Source organism: Thermobia domestica, chromosome 6 (assembly GCF_964235325.1).
Source record: "Thermobia domestica chromosome 6, izTheDome1.hap1.1, whole genome shotgun sequence".
In the NCBI taxonomy this organism is placed as follows: Eukaryota; Metazoa; Arthropoda; class Insecta; order Zygentoma; family Lepismatidae; genus Thermobia; species Thermobia domestica.
In genome coordinates, this window is record NC_137459.1 from 273,745,372 (window position 1) to 273,766,090 (window position 20,719).

General features: G+C 34.7%; 1 protein-coding gene across 4 annotated transcripts in view; it reads left to right on the top strand.

Moving 5' to 3' along the window:
- Positions 1-20,719, top strand: part of LOC145688497 (epidermal growth factor receptor kinase substrate 8-like) — a 379,489-nt gene that overhangs the window by 227,867 nt on the left and 130,903 nt on the right. For all 4 annotated transcript variants that reach the window (XM_081762831.1, XM_081762832.1, XM_081762833.1 and 1 more), the window contains 4 exons: positions 1,780-2,014; positions 8,760-8,880; positions 14,818-15,053; positions 15,642-15,810. In XM_081762831.1, coding sequence (XP_081618957.1) covers positions 1,780-2,014; positions 8,760-8,880; positions 14,818-15,053; positions 15,642-15,810 — 761 coding nt within the window. The remainder of the gene's footprint in view (positions 1-1,779; positions 2,015-8,759; positions 8,881-14,817; positions 15,054-15,641; positions 15,811-20,719) is intronic.

A 20,719-nucleotide genomic window follows, 5' to 3' on the forward strand; every position in this document is an offset into this window, starting at 1 on the left:
ATTCTTTCATGATCACCTGTCTTCCTTAGCCTAAAGTACATAACCGTGGGTCGTTAAAGACTTCATTTCATTTTTACACATGCTCGGCCAATCCTGCGACTGCTCAATTTTTAGCAACATCTATGAATCATGGATATTTTCCACCTGTAACAGTGTTGCTATGCCTATTATTTTGTGAAGTAATATTGCAACAAAGGGAGAATGAAAATTTCACAGCTTATTTCGTTAAAACTTTGTTTCTACACAACTACTTAGAATATTTTGAATCCTGTTGAATGTTGTAGCAAACGTAGTTGCGTTCAACAAATGGTTTGCAATTTTCTAGTCATCTTACAATTAAATTCAACAGTTTCAACGAACTTGTATGTGTTCATTGACTCGCTATTCTGTCTTCTATGTTCCAATCCCTGCTTTGCGCAAGAAAACCTCTCGCGCTTATCACACATTCTCTCTGCGTGTTTATTTTCTAAATTTTCATTATTTTCAACTATCTCATAGCAATGTTGATGGTCTGCTTGACCGGGGACGTACGCAGGAATTTATTTCATGGGAGTTCAGATTCAATATTTGAATAAATTATATTAAAATTGTGTAAAAGTATCTCCAAAATTAGACTAAATTTGCAAAAAGGTGGATAAACTATGGTATAGAACATAGAAAATTTGTATAATTGTTGAATATAAATTACATGGGAATTTTGCAAATGTGAACCTAAAAGGGGAATGGAAGATTTTTTTTTTCCCACAGATCACGGAAACTGAGTGTAGATCAATTAAATTGTGTTGTCTACTTGAATTAATCAAAGATGGAGGAATGGAACGCAGGGGGAGAGAGAAACTATTATCCAAGACAACACGCGGGGGTATACACTAATAATATAATATAAATTATAATAATGAAATTCTGTAAGTTTCTTTGAAGTAGTTAGCGACTCAATATAGTATTGAGCATTGTTGCTGCCGCTAAAGGCACTGACTGGTACTGTCTCAAAATTGATTTTAATCCCTTTTGATCCTTTAAACTCTAGAAATCCTATGGGACTGCTTGACCTATTGGGAACCACTGGCTTATGAGTTGAGCATTTTGGTTATTCTTCCTGAACACCAAACTCTTTGCGAACATAAAATAGGAGTGGGTAATTCCGACAAGCATGCAGCACAGGCATTTATTAAAGACTGTTTTTACTTTTTTTTTTCTTTCTTCAGCAGACTGAGGCTTCAAAATTCATGGAAAAGACACTTTTAAGTTATCTTTATTTGAAGGAAACTTGTCTGAAAAATGTAAAACTTGCTATGAAAATGTAAAGCAGAGAGAAAACTATGCTCATTGTCAATCTTACTGAACTTAGTTTCACGACGAACGGAGCCCGCCGCTCGTCCGGAATGTCTAAAATCTAAGTTTCAAACGTAGATTTTAAATTGTCATTTTTGGATTATCAGTGTTAGTTGAAACTACTTTTTATTAGACATACTTTAACGATAAATGACTTCTAAATCAGTTTTTCCTATAGTACATAATTTCAATCTAAATTCAAAATTTGCATAGTTGCAAAATTTAATGTAGACGGGTTCTCTCTGAGCTTCGGCAGCCGATATCCTGATGTGAGCTGTAGACCATGAAATCATAAAAACTTGAAATGGATGCCAAACATTTTTGAACTACAATGAGTTTCTACTCATCAAACTTATCAAATTTCCTTTTCATGTTAAACCATGTTTTGAACTTATCACGTAGAGTATTGTGAGATCTGCGTAATACATAAATTTTTCTTCGTTTCAGATTCGGATTCCCGCTCTCAACAACACTCAGATCCTGGAGGATCTGCCCTGGTTGGGGGACCTGCTGCCTACGCTCGTGATGGGGCTTCTGTAAATGACGAGACCAGTTCAACATCCAGCGAGAAATATGAACGAGATGTTACGATTTTAAATCATTGTTTCGATGATATCGAGAAGTTCATCGCTAGGTTGCAACATGCAGCAGCTGCATCAAGAGAACTTGAACGAAGACGCAGGTAAGTTCGTCTTTCTATCCAATATTTTTAAATAGATTACGCGAAAGACTTATGATACACAAAATCATCTTCTTTCCATAATTGTAGTTATACGTTTAACATAAACACTGATGGTTAAAAATTTCGTAGGGATCTTACATATAACGATTCGATATACTGTAAGGATAACCTGTACGTAACATATCTTGTCCTTGGTAGAAATCTGTGCTTACCGAAAGAAAGAAAAAAAAAATTGAACCAATGATTCTTTTCGCATATACTTAATTACACTTGTGTGAAGCAGAACCCATTTAACGCGGGAATGGAAAGTATTCTCGTCATATTCAGTACTTTTTGTGCATGGAATAATCATATTCCTTTAAATATTAATCTTCACATCCATGCCATGTTATTTTAATTTTTCGGAAGAGACTACTCAGCTTCGCTTGTATAGTGTGGGTTACTGCATATGTAATTTTATATCAGAATGATATTAATAAAGTTCATACAAAAAAAGTAATATTATATCAGTCTGTATGAATGGTTGTTTAAGTAGACATGAATGACTATTTCGTATAGAAAAAGAATTTTTCACGAAATGTCTAAAAAATACAATAAATAATCGCTACGTTCTTCTCACCTGAATTCTATTGTTTTGAAATATGTTCGAAACAAACTTCCTGAAGTGAGACTGAGTATTAAGGTTATGACACAAGTTTTGACCTTGTGTGATGTTTAATGAGATCATGGTACATGAAGAGTAGAAACAAAGGAAACAATTGAAATACATAGCCATTATTACGGAAATTAGGTAAGTACGGTATAATCTCCGCGAGACGGTGTATTTTCATAATTCAACACTTTATATACTGGTGTAGACAATACTTCGTATACAAGTGTACTGAGTATCTCAGCACCAATATTACCTCGTAATTGAGAGGTCTCGATAGCTTCTGCAGGTGATTTAACACAACTTTTGTCCAAATGTAAGGCGAGTTATTGATTATAGATATTTGCACAATGAACAAAAGCACATTCTATCTTCTGTTATTTATAATTAAGACAGAACTTTGAATGTTCATAATGGCAGCACTATATTATAGCTAAAGTTGAAAGGTCTCTGGATCCTTACGCGTTCTTTGCTAGGTCTCCCATGAACTTTCTTGTTTAAACAAAGTAAAAGCTACTGACAGATTTTATGCGACATTAATTCTGTGCAACATTTTTTTTTTTTTCGCTTGTGCAGAGATTTGCAAAACTCTTCTGATCATTGAAAATATTAGGTTTCTTTCCAGTAAAAGTATTATTCCTTGTACTAAAGCGGTTATATAAAAAGAAAATACTGGATAAATTTTAGGCTAGTTTAGTCTCAGGTTCGATTCCCATATTCTGTTAGCTGTGGCCTATGACTTGAAATGAGGAAACAAAAAGTAATATCTGAACCAGACCAAATGTTAGAATCATAAAAGAAAAAAAAAAAAAAAAAAAGAGAGAGATCCTTTGAATCTGTGATTGCAGATTATACAATTCCACGGAGTTTATCTGATGCAAGTAGCCGAAACATTTCTTGAAAGGGGCGAAGGGAATGATAATCAGGCCATTTAGACTCAATGTAAATACGTAATTAAATTGAAAATAGCTCTAATATCATGTCGGTATGGTTATTTCTCAATATCTGGTGATTCTTCCCTCTTTTCCTTACGTCAGACATGGAAGTGAAACTGATGAAGAACATACCACTTGACAGATAGCTCATAACTAAAATTAAAGAAATTTAATTCAATTTACTAATTGATTTGATACTAGTATATGGTGTGGGGAAAACAACGGAGGAGTGTATTTGTACGTGTTTTTCTAAGGCTTGCCAAGCACATTATGCTTTCAGTTGTAACACGAAGTTCGCTGAACTTCAGCGCGCACTGTAAGAATCAAAGCGGAACCTTGTCATGTTCGTTTTTTTTTTTCTTTCTTTCTTTTCCCACGCGCTTTCTCTTCGGTTTAGAAGTATGCTGCAGTCAAACCACTTCAGTCTTCTTTGCTAGTAGCTGACCTCTTTTAATGCTAGTCATGTTACTGAATGGAATCTTATTACGCTCTATTATATGAACAGATCAAGAAGAAACATACAAAACAAAGGTAATATACAACGCACAGAACATTACCGAGAACAGAATCGTCAGGGCCGGCTCGTCCAGATAACATTAATACGGTACAGTTATTATAAGTTACGTAAAAATATTAAAGCAAGCTACCAAGATAACATCCCGTTGTTTTATGTTGTTTTACAATAAAATATTACGTTCCTCTGCTTTAATTATTATTATTATTATTATTATTATTATTATTATTATTATTATTATTATTATTATTATTAAACTTAATTCCAGATGTTACAGGAATAAAAAATGACATCGAAAATTATTAATAAATTCGATTAATTATCAATATCACAGTAACACATTGGAAGTAAATTTTATTTCATTCTTAGAGAAATTGTAACTGAGATAGTGAGGTGAATGTAAGGATACAATGGGCACTGAAATATTTTTCGCTTAGGATGTCAATCAGGGTTGCCAAATAAAAATAGTCAAAATAAGGAATGGGTTTCAATAAGTATTAAGGGAAGGGTTTTGATAAACATGATCTAGTGGTAAAAACTGATCCAGGCATCAAATAAACAGAGTATTAATTTTAGACCGAAAGAAATACAAAAATATGAACTAATACAAAGAGTTATTATAACAGAGTTCATAACGAGTCATTTTTTTTTTTTTTTTTAACTGAAAGTTACTTTTTTCAAGTTGGTCACTAAAAGTTACTTTTTTGGGAGGTAAAGTGAATTTTTCTTGTGATTTATGTTTTGCATTGACAGTTTTCTAAGATAAAAATTATAAAAATAAATAGAAAAGGCAGAAACTTGTTACTCATTACTCTTCTGAAAGCTTCGGCACTTGCTGCTACATGTGAAACAGTCAGCTTTATTCTCATTTCAGCTTTTATTCTTTCTAAAGCACGAATGGTTGGTGGATGCTTAAGCTCTCAATGTGGGGTTGAGAACCCTTCTTTCTTCTATCATAATAGTCTTTTAGTTTTCTCTCGTAATAGTTAACGCTGCGCTCAACGTTTTTTTTTCTTTTTTTTTTGTGTGTGTGTGTGGGGGGGGAGGGGGGTGTCATCATGTTCGTCTTGTTTTATGCTTCTTGTATGTTCTTAAGAGTAGGTGATGAATTTGAATATTCCATGGCTTTGAGAACTCTAAATGCTAAGTTAAATATAATGTCTGGAATGAAGAAATTCGGAAATAGGCCAGAACTGGTTCCACTTACTCAGAAGCTTCTTACATCTAAGTCCGCTTACCGTAACTACAAAGCATACTTAGAAAGCCTACGAAAAGCCCAAAAAGAAGTAGTAAAGAAGAAAAGATGAAACAAAACAACAGAGAGAGAGGTGATAGAGGAAAAGATGAAACAAAACAACAACAAACAGAGAGAGGTGATGGAGAAATTGACAAAGGAAGAAAGGGGCATGATGAGATTTTGGTCACTTTTTCGTGTTTTTATTCGCTTTTCAACTATTTACAAGAGAGCCGACCACTATGAGCCCTGTTATAAGAAAAATAAGTAAATCTTACTTTAAAACATTTGGATTTACATTACTTAAATATTCTTCAAAAAAAATTGTACTTGACGCTTGACTTAACTGCACTTACATTCTTTTTAAGTTTGGATTTTTCTTGAAGCTTTCGAAAAACTCATTGCAGCTTAAAGTCGAAGAGTTGATTGCTATTATAAGTTCAGCTTTCATCAACTGGGCAGAACACCTATTTCTTGTCAGTCCATTTCAAATTCATACGTGAAAAAAAAAAAAAAAACTCATTCCACAAATGAGTTTGACGGTGGGATGCTTAGGAAAAAGAATACGATTAAATAAATTTGGTAACTCAGAGCTTTTCTGAAGTAACATTTGCCATTTACTGCCCACACTCATGACGACTTATTAAAAATTGCGGGCTTTAAAGTCGTCTGAGGTAAATTTGTCATTTGGGCAAATACGGGACTTTTGCCGTCCCGTATCGAAGCTCCCGGAACGCGGGACTAAATCACGCAATAAGGGGCTGTCCCTTAAAATCCGGTATATTTGGAAACCCTGAGCACGCTGCATACTTGTTAATGTTGGAGGAATTTTTGCCTCAAGTTTTGATCATTGCAACTTCAAAATTAACTCTTGTCCTCAGTACTTGTTTATAGCTTTGCTTTTCCTGATGGACGACTCTATATTAAGAAAAGAAAATGGAGCTCTCGTGTTTATCTTCAGTGTGGGCTTAGTAGTTTTCTGCGTTGACTCAACGCTGCGAGAAAAAGTCGGTCTAACTACACAAAGATATAGCGGGCTTTAGGACAAAAAAAAAGGAAGATCTAATTGGGATTGAGATTAAATATATGGCAGATCCTTAATAAACTTCACCACCACATTTTATTATATGCGAAGTAAAAAGTGAGCTATTCTGGATGCAGAATTAATGAGTAGTTGCTATTATCCAAATGTTACATTTGCATTCCTAAGTACGTAGAAAACCAGAGGGGTCCATCCCCACCTGCAGCCGAACTGAGAATATTGACATGCTTCTGCTATATCTATCATCTGAAGAAAGAAAAGAAAATGAGCACTGGAAGATGTTCTGCGAATGTTTCAAACACCATGAACATTTGAACTATAGTACTGATTCCTCCCTTCACACAGCTCTCTCTCTCTCTCTCTCTCTCTCTTTTTTTTTTTCTTTCTTTCTTTCTTCCTTCATTCCTAATTAGGGAAAACAAACTAAAATGTATACAAACAGTATATACAGGGTGACCCAAATTAGGTATACAGTACTGATCAGTTCATTGCTTTTTATATAATTTCTCATTGTTATCCATCAGGTAGACTTAAATTATTTATTCTTAATGTGTTTTTGCTTACATCTTAAACTCGGAACAGCCAAAGTAAATAAACCCATAAACTAGAATGTTATACTTGGTCAATGCAGCGGTGTATACCGACTTTTGGGCCACCCTGTATATTCATTCATTAAGGTTTTTTTTTAAAAAAAACTGTAATATCGAAAAAAATAGCTCATGATACTTATGAAAGGCTCTGGCCGGCCGGATGGTTCATATTTAACTGGAAAAGGGTGTGATTTTTGTATCGATTCTCTACACAATTACTTCCAACTTCCTTGATCTGCATTCCCTTCATTCAGCTAACTACTCCGAGTAACAGATTGGTTAGCATGTTTACTTCCTATGGTTGGCCAGTTCTGTCGCTAGTGGGCAGTCAGTGTTCAATGCACTTTAACCTCGAGCACAAGTTGTTCCCAACCTTTTCTTGACTGACGACACAGTCTACTGAACACCCACTAGATCGCGATAGAATTGATTTTTTTTTAAATAATAATAATAATATAATCATAATAATAATGTAAAATTATATGTTACTAAACAGTTGTGACTCTATGTGACACAGCATTGTTGCTGCCGTGGTAATTGTCTCAAAATTGATTTTAACTAATTAGTATATGCTTCATGATCTTTACATTCTAAAATTTTGCTATACACCCTATGGGACTGCGCAGCGCACCAGTGTGTCGTAACACTGATTGAGAACCACTGTTCTAGCGCATGCATATATATATATATATATATATATATATATATATATATATATATATATATATATATATATATATATATATATATATATATATCGTATAACCTTGATGGAAGTGACATTAAACTCCAAATAAAATCTTCCCACTCACCCTGGCAAATAAATGAAATGACATTTGTAGTCTTACATCCCATTATTATTATGCCCTTTAGGCTAAAGATAACGGATGAAGTTGATGCAGTGAGAATGTGGGAGGAAACTGGAACCCTCAGAGAACCCACGAACACGATACTATCCATTAGAAACTCGCGTTCCGGGGGATCGAACCAGGAACCCATCCTATCAGTATAGCACTCTATCATTGAGTCAGCATGCCTTCCACCCTAGCAAATAATCTGGATCAACATAATAAAAATAATCTCTGCTGGGACTATAGAACTAAAGGAATTATTTCTATTGGGACTACATAACTATAATCAGTCATCAAGCCACAGTATTAACAATTATTGATTTAAAGCAATGTTCCTTTAAAGACAAATTGCTTCTTTATCTTAGTCATTAGCTCAAGTTACTTTGTTATATGAATTTCTATGTTCTTGTTCAAGTCTGCCTATTCTTCTTAAGTTCTGCACAAGCTTCGTGACACTTTATTGGAAATCATGATTACTGCCTTGTAGTGCTAACAGTGGAATATTTTATAAAGTTTAATTTCAGATATTTACTTTTATTAAACACACATATTTATTTTTCTATATTATTCAACATGCTTATTTTTGCATCTGTTTTAATTTGTATTCTTTTTGTTTGTTTGTTTGTTTGAAATAATGTCAAAAGTAACCAGTAGGAAAATTAGTATCTTTAAGAGACTAAGTGTTTTCGATACGTCAATAGTTGTCACCTTCCATTTCTGTTTCTAGTTTCTCTGCGATAACTAACTTACTGCTTTGATTGCAGATATAAAACACAAACCAATATATGTTAGGAAGGTGTGTAATAGTAAGTAGAGCGATTGAGTTTGTTTTAATTTTCATTTCGTTTTAGTTCTCGAAAGTGTGTTTGGTTCTTTATTTATTTTTGGTTTTGATTTCCTTAATTCTCTTTTAATTTTGTTCGGAAATAGGAATAGAAAATCTAAGAAAAAGGACCTCGGTGATGGAATGTTGACTATGAGAGCTAAGCCACCACCAGAAAAGGAATTTGTAGACATATTCCAGAAATTCAAACTCTCGTTCAATCTACTGGTAAGTGAATTCTTGCGATTCAAACTTCATTCCTATCAAAGTTATTGCTTCATGTGTAGCGTTCAGTCCATCAGATGAATATGTGCAGATAGACGAGCAGTTTTTTATTTATTTATTTATTTATTTATTTATTTATTTATTTATTTATTTATTTATTTATTTGTTTGTTTGTTTATTATTATTTGTGAGAAACTAGACCAAGGAATATTCAATACATCGAGTATGATTATAGTCAATGGCGTACGCAAGGAGTTCTGGGTTTTAACTCCCTCCCTTGAGCAAAATAATCAGTTGTCTCAAAATTAAGCCTTTGGAGGTCAAAAGTGAGAATACATGTATTGTAATTGAAAATATTACGAAACCACATATTCATCGTTTTGTTCGATAATCCTTTGCAATTTTACTGGCAACAAATAATCCCGTCACTGTAAAACTTGTGTGGTTTCTGATAGAAAAATTAAAAAGAAAAAAATTACACGTCCTTATCACAGGCCACTTTTGAAACTAATTTAACGCCATTCAGGAAATTCTGCAGAGATCGAAACAAGTGATCTGGTTATACGGTGGATGTTTTAAAACCTCCCAGCCGAGTTCTCTCAAAACAGGGGCGTTACTTCGGACTACCCCCCTCACTCAAGCGAAGAGCACCACCGAAATAACTCCCACGTTTTGTACTAGTATCTTAGTAGACAATCGATTAAAGTATATGTATTCCTCAAACACTTTGGGGGAGGGGGAAATTGGCCCCTCCTGCACCCCTAAATGACGCCCCTTTGTAAAAGCATATACGATCTTGCTTTGTCAGCGTGGTATACGACGCTCTTTCTGTTGAACAGTTCTGGCAGTTTCTTTGAATTGCTAGATGCTTTGGCGCTAATTATCGACAGTACAGGTCCGGATCTAACGTTCTAACTGGCGGTAACAACTCGTGTTGCACGATGTTCTTCCAGTCTCACCAAATTCACTGCATAACGTGCCTGAATATCAGTGTAGATTTCGTCACAAACTGTGGAGCATCATCTGGCTTCAACCACGATCATTTTCCGCACAGTGTCGTTGTAGCTTACACCTCCACCTCTCATCACTTGTGATCAATTGCTTGAGAAATTTCTCCATTTTGTATGTTTCAGTAGAAATTCGATCGAGTAAATGTTTTTGAGTCAAATCATTGTGATACCGGAACATCAAGCTTGTTTTTGTAGCCAGCTATCTCCAAATTGTTTAACACTGATTGGTAATGAATGGTAGGTCATTAGCGATGTAATGACTACTAACACGCCAGTCTTGTTCAACTGTTGCCAGAATATCATCCACTTTTTCTGTGGTTGGTCGCCCACTACTAGGGGTATATTGGATATCTAAATTTCACGAACGAAAACGACTTTTTTTTTTTTTTTTTTTTCACGAGGCTGCGTAGCATATGAATCTTCATGAAGATAAAATTTTAAAATGTAGCACAGTTCTGCGGAATTTTTACTCCTCACGGTGCAGTACTATACGTCTGATTGTAAGATTTTCAACACTGCACATCTAGCTCTGTCAGCAGTCAAGCGATGTTAAGCCTGACGCCATCTCGTGCAAAAAAGACTCAGTACTCTAAGATATCTATGCAAACACCTAAAATAATGTGAACTTGGGAACTTTAATCCCTCACATGTGATTAAATATTATGTACTCTATTAGTTACGTTTAATGCTAAAAAAATGAATTTTAAGCAAGAAAAGACGCGTTAATAAACGTAAGTGCAATGCTGCAAATTGAGATTTGTATCATATTTGCAGCTAGTAGGTGCTTTTAGAAAATAAATTAAGACTTTGAAATTCGAAGTGAGAATGTATATATACTTGGAATTTAATGCAACTAAAGGGTATAGAAAGAGAAATACTGAAACTATGTTAACACACATTGTACTATCCAACTATGTGTTGTTAGTAATATATATATATATATATAGCAGTGGAATAGAGTAATACCTGGTGCTTGTTTCTTGTGAAAAATAAAGATCATACTGTTGAACGTGTTTACACAACATGGACTGAATGAAATTGCGTAATTTGTACGAAACGAAATCATAATGATTTTTAGTTTCACACAGCATACAGTGATTTAAGCAAAACAACCGAAATAATACATATGCTTAAGAATGTACAACCAACGTTTTCCAGGCTTTAAAACTTCCAATTTAACTAATTAACATCTTTGCTGTGTACGCAAAAGAACTATTTAATAACATATATCGAAGGTGTGGCGATAGTTTCAAGAGCAGCACAAATAAAATATTAATCTCTAAAATCACTATTTGAAAATTACGTCGACTTACTATGTTATAAAATACTCCGGTCCAGTGCCTTAAACACTTTATATACAATTATGGCCTTGCAGTATAAATATATATGGTATTGCAGGCAAATAGTGAATGAAATAGCAGTATAGTTTTGTCTTAGTACTGCCAGAATATTGCATTCTTCTAAAGCAGATAACGAAATAAATATTTCGTGAAGAAAACATTTGAAAACATTTCATTGTAATGTCCCAAGCCGCTACATCTTAACTTCCTTTCATTTTGGGGGGTAAGGAAGTGGGCATATCTTCTTAATATTTTTAAATCTAACATTAATATCCAAATCATATCTTACTGAGACAATTTGTTCTCGTTTAATAAAGTTAGCTGAATATTTTCTTAAAGCCGGTCAGACACTATAGAAGATATTAATTTTTTGTCGAAACTAAGTGCATGGACTCATATGTTTTTTTTTTTTTTTTTGTTTGTTTTTTTTTTTTTCGTTCTTTCTTTTTAATCTAATCATACACATATTCGTTTCACTTCTACATGTGATAGAATAACCAAAGAAATGCTGTAATTCAGTGATTAAACAGCAATGTGTTATTTTTCAGTTTCATAGAAAATTTTTGAAGGTAAGGACGTATATTATTAATAAGACAGGTATTCAGATGTGAATATTTCATAGATGCAGCGAGCTGCAAATATAGTCTTCTGCAAGTAACTTTGGCTTTAATTCCAAATTTTGTGTTTTTCCGTCTTAAACACATAAAAGAGGCTCTTTTATGTAAATTGATTTATTACTGTTAGGATGTAAGATCTGTAACCAGGAAGTAACTTCGATTCACCTAATGAAAATCAAAATTCGGAAATAAACTTGTAAAAGTTTTTTTTCAATATTGACCAACTTCAACTACAGCGCTAAATTGCAGAAAATAATTCATTACCATTATTTATAAAAATGTTTGAAGTCTGTGCCAAGGAAAATAAATTAATACCTCATAAAATTACCATCCAAACTGATATTATATAAAGCATTTATTTGTTCGGTTTGGCACAGACTTCAAAAAGTTTAATAGATAATGGTAATAAATTTTTAGTGCCTTTTTTTTGAAGTCTATTAATATTTTTTAAAGTTCATATTTTCTACTTTTTGGTGCACTTTCGATCTTTTTTTAAGTTTAATTTTTCCACTTTTTCGTTACCCCAGTAGTTAAGTGTAATGGAATTATATGTAAACATACATATACTGTATTAATAATATCAGCTGTTGAGGAACTACATAGTCTGGCTCCAAAAAGATTATCAGATTCTAATTAAATTTCTATAGAACTATTGAGTTTTTTAATGGTGTGTTTATCTCGAAGTTGTGCGTGATCATATAATAATGGTGTTATGATTTTAACACTGTCAGCCATTGAGGAGTTTCATGATCTGGCTCCGAAGACTATTGTTAGATCTTCATAAAATTTACGTGGGTCTACCAAGAAAATACTGAAATAAATAAATAAATAAATCATAAAAATTGGTGTACGTATATCGAAGTTATAAGTGAACATCTACACAACACAGATATATATAAACGGATCGAATTGAAAACAATTTTTTTAAATTCTGTTAAAAATTTGTCAAAATGCGCAAATTGTACTTCGTATAATGCTAAATTATTTTCAATATCTCAATATTATTGGATACTTTCAGCTACATATTCTATGTTGATATATTGGTAGAAAATAACAGTTTAAAAAAATCAGAAGAAAGTGGCGTAGAAGTGAATTATTTCTGTGGGTTACTGGTGAAATAGGGTTGTGTATGTGATGTCACTGTGGACGCAATAGGAAGATAGTACTCTCCTTGGAAACACCGAGCTCGTAGTGACAGTTGGTGACGTGATAAAGGAGTTGTAAAGTGTTTCTCCTACCGCAATCTGCACCAAATTAGTTGTAAACTTTGCAGGCATGCCAGAACGGCGTAGGCAAACTCATTTAAAGTTGCGGACTTTGAGCAAAAGCGTATTGTGGGTTTGCGGGAAGTTAGGTGATCATTCGAACGGAATCACTTAACAATGTTAGTGCCATTACTCCAAGTTGTGAACTCGTACACGTACATCAGCCCTATTGCGGATGACAGCGGCATTCGGATATACTTCTGGACATCCGTATCACACGAGCTGCGATTGTGGTTCGCACTGCGCCCACATCATATTAGGACCATTGTTACACATACAGTGTATCAGACATTGTCAATCTTCGCTGTCACGGGATTCGATCACGGGTGCTGCTCTCCAGGTTTTCTTTCACTCGTTTTCATCAATTCGTGTCGCAGCTCATCCTCAATGGTGTCATGTAATAAGCCCCGTTAATCTCTCCAGTTGAGTAATTATATTTAGTGATAAGACTAAGAGCATGTTCTGTCTCTGCGCTAGTGATATTTACGTATTTGGCATCGATCGGGAAAACATCTACTTCCACAATGTATATAGCACCGACACGGTACCAATGTAGGGCATCATGTTGTGCAGAATCATAACTACAGTGACGGTTTCCTGTAGTGTTTGCAAAGGAAACAATGACCTGTGGAGCATACATCCAGAACACCATGTCAATCTCATCAACATATTTTTACCATAGGAGAGTATGCTCTTTGAACAGATTGGCGGCACTTCTTACAGCGTATGCGGCAGCGACACACAGGAGCAATGCCAGGTATCGTAAGTGTGGGTAGCCATAACCTACAATACCCGTTCACCTGTGGTGTCCATACGAGCAATATTAATCTATGCAGTATACATCTAGAGCAGCATTCTTACACTATCAGAGAAATGTACACTTTCAATAGTTCTACGCCTACTCGCCTTACCCAGCTCGCTGTCCAACGCTGTCTTCTAGCCTGCACAATCATTAGGCAAGTTTCTGGTGTGATTACACTACTCCAGCAACAAATTTTCATCGACTGTACTTCTAGGCTAAAGAAGCGTGGAACACTGTTTCCCAGGATAACACCCTTCATCTCTATAACTGTGTTCATGCAAGATTGCAGGTCTACTTTGGGGGGGGGGGGGGGAGTTACACAATATTCCGATAGTGTTTTGACACACATTCTATCCAAAGGTACCCTGAATGCATGATTATGCACAGTGTGCAAACTACATTGTATACTATGCATACATAAAATTTCATTCACGTGGGATCATGATTCTTATGTGCTCATCTATATGTTAGTGAAATATTGAAAACCGTTATTTTGATATTAGACTGCTATTGAAGTAACTGTAATTGAGTGCCTAATCAAATTGATTTGAAAACAACTATTCACTTTAAAGATTGATTTTCGTCCTAATTAAGTTTATAGGTTGAAGGTAAGTTACTAGGGGAATACTGAGGTACAGTACACCTGCAAGGGAAGGAAAATTCGAAGAAATGATATGAAATGACTAACGATATTTTGTAATTTATTGTACAGTAATTGATAGAAGTAAACATTTTTTTTAATTACAAATGAAATACGATGTTTTAGTACAGACTTTAAAATTCAGATTATAATGAAAATTTGTGTTGCTTTTGAATTTTTCTCCCAACTTTATGTAAGGCATTAGAATGTAGCGATGCAAATAAACAGAAAATGTATTCTAAAACAACTCAACATTTTTCTTCAAGGCCAAACTGAAAGCCCATATTCATGATCCAAATGCACCCGAACTTGTGCATTTCCTGTTTACGCCTCTGGCTTTGATTGTGGATGCATCCCATGATACGCACTACGGTCCAAACCTTCCTGCCAAAGTAATTTCGCCACTGCTTACACGAGAAGCCGTTAACTTACTTATAAATTGTGTGACTAGCAAAGAAACTGAACTTTGGCATTCCTTGGGAGATGCGTGGCTTGTGCCCAGGTAAGAAAGATCAAATTGCATTATTCGCTCGTTGTGGTGTACTTTCTCTTAATTTTTGAACAAAATGTATGCGACAATGTTGCTAGTAAGGTTCGTGGAAAGTAATGCCTCTTTACGTTTTGTCTAAATTGTTGTTGTTAAGCTGTTTAAGAATTTTAGTGTATGAAAACTTCCGTGCTTTATTCTGTATATGATAGAGAAGTAAAACAAGATGAGCGGACATGGAAATTAGCATATAGAAACAGTCAATTTTAAGAATTGCCTCGTCCAGCCAAGGAGTATAAACTAAATGTTAAATAACTAGTGTAAGAAACTTAGATGTAAAAGTTGACACAAACAATTATTTCACAGTTTATTCATATTCATTCTCTTACTTAGGAATGTTGTTTGTTTTAAATTTATAATATATATATATATATATATATATATATATATATATATATATGTTCATTCAGAGTATATCATTACTCTCATTGCGTATAGTATTTGTGTGTGTGTGTAACCGATATTTCTTTATACTTAGTGTGGTAGCTTTTACTGCATATTAAATAAATTATTATGATCTTCATCAACTTTGTTTCATTCCAGAGATCAGTGGAAAAGTTACGTGGCTCCGTACCACCCAATTTTTATGGATGGTTGGTCACCGGAGTATCCCGTGTGCGACGAACGTGATCATGTAGTAGCTATTGGTAGTGCAGTGGCGTCAGAGGCTAAACGAACAAGGGGCGATGAAATCAGAGCAGCTCAACATGAAGTAAGGACTAGTTTTGTGCATTAGTTTGAGTTGTAAATTAATGAATAGATTATAGAATATACCTTCCTAATTATAAAAGCCAAACATGTCAGTCTGGGCGTCACTCTATCCTCGAATGTTGGACAATCCGCTTAAAACATTTGTAATGCTGGTTATAGAAAGACAAGGGCACAATGGTATACCTTATAATAAACGGTAAACATCTCAGTGTCTCATGCTAATTCCTAATAATAAGCAGTCACGATAATAGATGTCGCTGTCAGCGAGATTGTTGTATATAATGAAGTTCTTGAATAATCGCATAAAAATGTAGTATGTAGTTTGGTAATTGGTGGGCAAATATATAATTAGTTGAATATACCCATGCTTCTCACGGGGGCTGTATTTGGAAGTCAACGCCTGTGGAAGTATCATTGATCTCAGCGACCGTGAAAACTATGGATTTGATAACTATTATCGGTCATTTTTAACTTTTTTACATGTCTCGGATTCCCCTGCTGACTCCCGGCCCGCATCCAATTGTAACTAAATTTGCAAGTCATCGCTAATGGAAGTGTCACCATTTATTTCAGCGACCGCGAAAACTATGGATTTGACACTAATATCGGTCATTTTGGATTACTTTTATATGTCTTGGTACCTCCCCTCCCCCTGAGACCCCCCTGGTTCGAATTTTAACAAAAAACGTTTAACTCTGGTCTGGAGCCTGGACCAAGGTATTCGTGACTAAAATTTGGTAACTCTCGGTCCACTCGTCTGGTCCCCAGGCCGCACACAGACAGACAAACACACAAACTATTATATAATACTGCAAAAAATTATAGCCTTTAATTAAGCACGATTTTGAACTATAATTTATATTGAAGTGAAAGCATGGTCAGAACAACTAGTTATTGTAATAGCAGGTAATTAACAAGATCTGCTTTCCCATATCTGCATATAAAATGTTTCGTCTTCAGTTTTCAACGTAATCAGAAATAATACATCATGAGCACAAACTATTGTTTAGCCCCACAATAATTTCTGAAATTGTAAAATTTCAGAATTGTTTTATTTTAGTGTTTTCTTTGTGCTTTTTTACATGCTTTTCTTGAACTCAAATGGCAAGGGGAGTCCTCAAATCGTGCAAAGTTAATTTAACTCATATCTCAACGTCATAGAATGATGAAATTTTACTCAGCGACAGAAGTTGGGTGACAGTATAATATTCCATTGTTAATTTCAGAAATTTCTAAAGGTAGCCAAATATAAAACAGGAACACCAAATATATCTCCGCAACAGTGCTTCCATTTTGACCGACTCTTACACAACAGTTACACACAGTTCGCAGTAGAGAGCGCTACCGGTAGAGAGCGCCACTGTGTGCGGTGAGTGAAGCAAGCACTGATAGATACGAGAAGCCGACGCCAGGTATGTGTAACTTTGTTGTGCAAGAGTCTGTTGAAGTGGAAGCACTGTTATGGAGATATATTTGGTGTTTCTATTCCGAAATGGACACAATCGAAGCAGCTAAAGAACGACAGAAGTAAAAGGGACGCAAGAGAAACGAAAATTGTGAACTTTGGCAAAAAATTGTTTGAAGGGGCTCTCAACGTGAGTGCCTAAAATGGTGGAAAACTGTGCGAAAAAGACGTTTGTTTTCAGTTTTATTTATTTTTGACAATGTTGCCATCACTTTCTGGCCCCGAAAAAAATATATGTTGTACCTAAGGGTATAACAAATTTTTTAATGAAAAAATCAGAAACGTGTCCCCCCCAAAAGTTTTTTTCCTATTTTTTGAAATTTTAAACACGCAAAAAAATAAACTACGCAACGATAGATTTGAAAAAAAAAAAAATACACATTTACATCTAGATAGTATCTACAATCTGCGAAACTTTCAAAATTTTTCGGCCACCTTCACCAAAATTAAAAAATATTAAATTTTGAGCATGTATGATACGATAATTTGGTAAAGGAAGGGGGTAGGGGGTCAAAATCTTTTTGGAGGTAGTTAGGTCAAGGGGAACCTTTTGAGTCAAGAGCAACCCAATTTGGATCAAGGGCCGATTTCACTATCTTACTAGGAAAGACCCTTTTGCATAGAGAGAGCAGTCAGGTGACTACAGTTTTCCATTGTTACTTTCCTAAATGAAATATAAAAATGTTTGACGGTTAACTCCTCCTATACCACTGGACTAATTTTGATTTTTAGTCAGGGTTGGCTGGTTTAAACCAAGGTTTAAACCAGCTGGTTTTTTCAAAAAAACCAACTGGTTTAAACCAAAAAACAAAAAATGTTCGTAAAAGTGTGTTTGTAAAATCTTGATGAACACACATTTGTGGGTTATCACGTTTTACTCCCGTATATTATTCGTATTTTATTCAGACCTAAATTCTCCATTCATTACTCAAAAAGATTATACTACAAAAGCAACTTTTTTTTTATAAGTTTATAAATGTTTATTTTGTGATTTTTTGTAGTTATTATTGTTATGTAATTGCAATCGAACAAAAATTCTGAATATTGTTTCGTTTCAATGTTTACTATTGATAAAATACATCGAAAATGCCGTACTTTGTGTGTGTGTGTGTGTGGGGGGGGGGGGGGGGAAGGGTCATACAGACCTCACGAGAGGCCTTTAGTGAAATAAGTATCTTTGGTATCTATTTATGTATAAATGAGTCTGAGCCAAAGTGGACTCAAATAATTCGTATCTTTATTCACTTTTCTTATTGATATGCAGATTAAGTCGGTGTATTTCTTTAATTTGGACCAACAAAAGTCGTTGTTAACTAACTTGAACTAAATTAGTTCTTCTGTACTCCGTAGTACTTTGAAATTGTTCATATGTAATTCTGTGTAATGGTTTCACTTGTGCAACTGTTTATCTTTTTGTCCTTCTGAAATGACTCTTGACAGTTATATTAAGAAGCATGTAAAGATCAGTACAACGATTTTTATCAGGATTCCTTCGTGAGTGAGTCGGCAGACGTATCGCATTTGTGGCCAATTAGTCCTGGTTCCGAGTTCAAATGGAGGACAATTTCTCTCGGATGTAACTCGAGAAGCGGTTTTTATTCCGCTTTAAGCTTATGTGACCACTTCCAGCATAACTCGATTGTCGCATAATAAAATCAAGGCGAAACAAACTTATTTCTGTCCATATATGATATGAATATATGGAGCAAATTATTAAAACCATAAAAACCTGGTTTAAACCAAAAAAACCGGTTTATTTGGTTTTTTAATAAAAACCATGGTTTTTGCCAACCCTGTTTTTAGTACATATGGGAACCGTGACCTAGGTTAAGCATTTATTACATTATCGGCATAGGAGGTAAGGGTTGGTGTGGGAAGAATGTGATATGTAAAAATCTTCATAAACAACTTATATTAATATGTAAACCATAGTTTTCGGGGTCACTGAGATGGACTCATCCTATGCCATTCGTCTAAATTCATCGCCCATCGGTATGGGGTGAGAGAGGGGATGGGAAGTAAGTGACATAAAAATTATCAAGAGCGATCGGTGTTAGTGTCTAATCCATAGTTTTCGGGGTTGCTGATATATACGAAACGCAGTCTACAGAAGTAATTCGATCTGGACCAAACTTTGGAGTAGCTAGGAAACAAGGTCAATTTTCGTGCCCACTCCGGGCCCTCTCGTGTCACAGTGTGAGCTATAAGGGAGTCAGTCATGCTTTCTCGGAAATTGAGTTTTAGAACATGAGAACCCTGCATTTTGTGGCATATTATATAATATACTGTCGTTGAGATTGAATTTTTTAAGAGAAATCAGATAAAGGACTAGAAGAGTTATAGTTCGAAAATACAAAATTAATCGTGTAGTATAGTGTGTGGTAAATGATGAAAATACATTGATTTAAAATGTGTAACTTGTATGTTTCCTAATGATCTTCACATAGTCCTAATTATAAATAACTAGTAATGCTGTGTATTATTAAAGCGAGCGATTCTCTCTCTCTCTCTGTCTCTCTCTCTCTCTGTCTCTCTCTCTCTCTCTCTGTCTCTCTCTCTCTCTCTCTGTCTCTGTCTCTCTCTCTCTCTGTCTATCTATCTATCTATCTATCTATCTATCTATAGGAGTAAGTCTCTGAAACCTCACGCTTAATAATTTCGGAGCTCTGAAGAGTAGCAACACTCCCTTAAGACCCCCTTAATGGGTTGCAACTTTCGAGACTGCAGGTAAATGAGGATATATATTACAAAATCCTCATTTATCTGCAGCCTTTGGTACATGAATATCATTTCTACAAAATTTTAAAGTTTTACACACAATAATTTCGGAGATCTGGAGGAAGGGGGGGGGGAAGGCCCCGTGTTTTCCTCTTTAAAAGTCGAATATCGCAAACTCCCTTCTTATTTGCAATCTAGGATACAAGATGATTATTTCTGCAAAATTTTAAAGTTTTACTCCTAATAGTTTATCTAGGGATGAGATCTGGTAATGAGTGAATCCGTTAAATGTGAATAAATTTACTCTTACAGATCCGAAAGTAGAAACAAGATTTTGTTTCTTCTTTCGTCATTCAATTCCATTATTATTTTCTAGGACCATTGGATCAGTCACAATTGGAATGCATGAAACTTTAGAGGGTATGAAATTGTGAAGTTCACTAAAAGTAATGTATATTGAGAAAAAATATATACAAATAATCTTTTGATTTTTTTCCCCTTTTTTCAAAAATTGTCCGGAAATTTTAAAGCACTAATTATAAGCCATTATTCTTAACGCTTCTGAAAGAAAATTTGATTTGTGAAATAGACATTTTCACACTGTAGTATTTTGAATTTTACGATAAATGTGGTTATTAAGTCTCTCTATAAACGTAAAGAAGCCAGTTAAATACATATACATACTTCGTTGGATTTGTGCTAGTTCTCCAGATGATAATTACTTCAA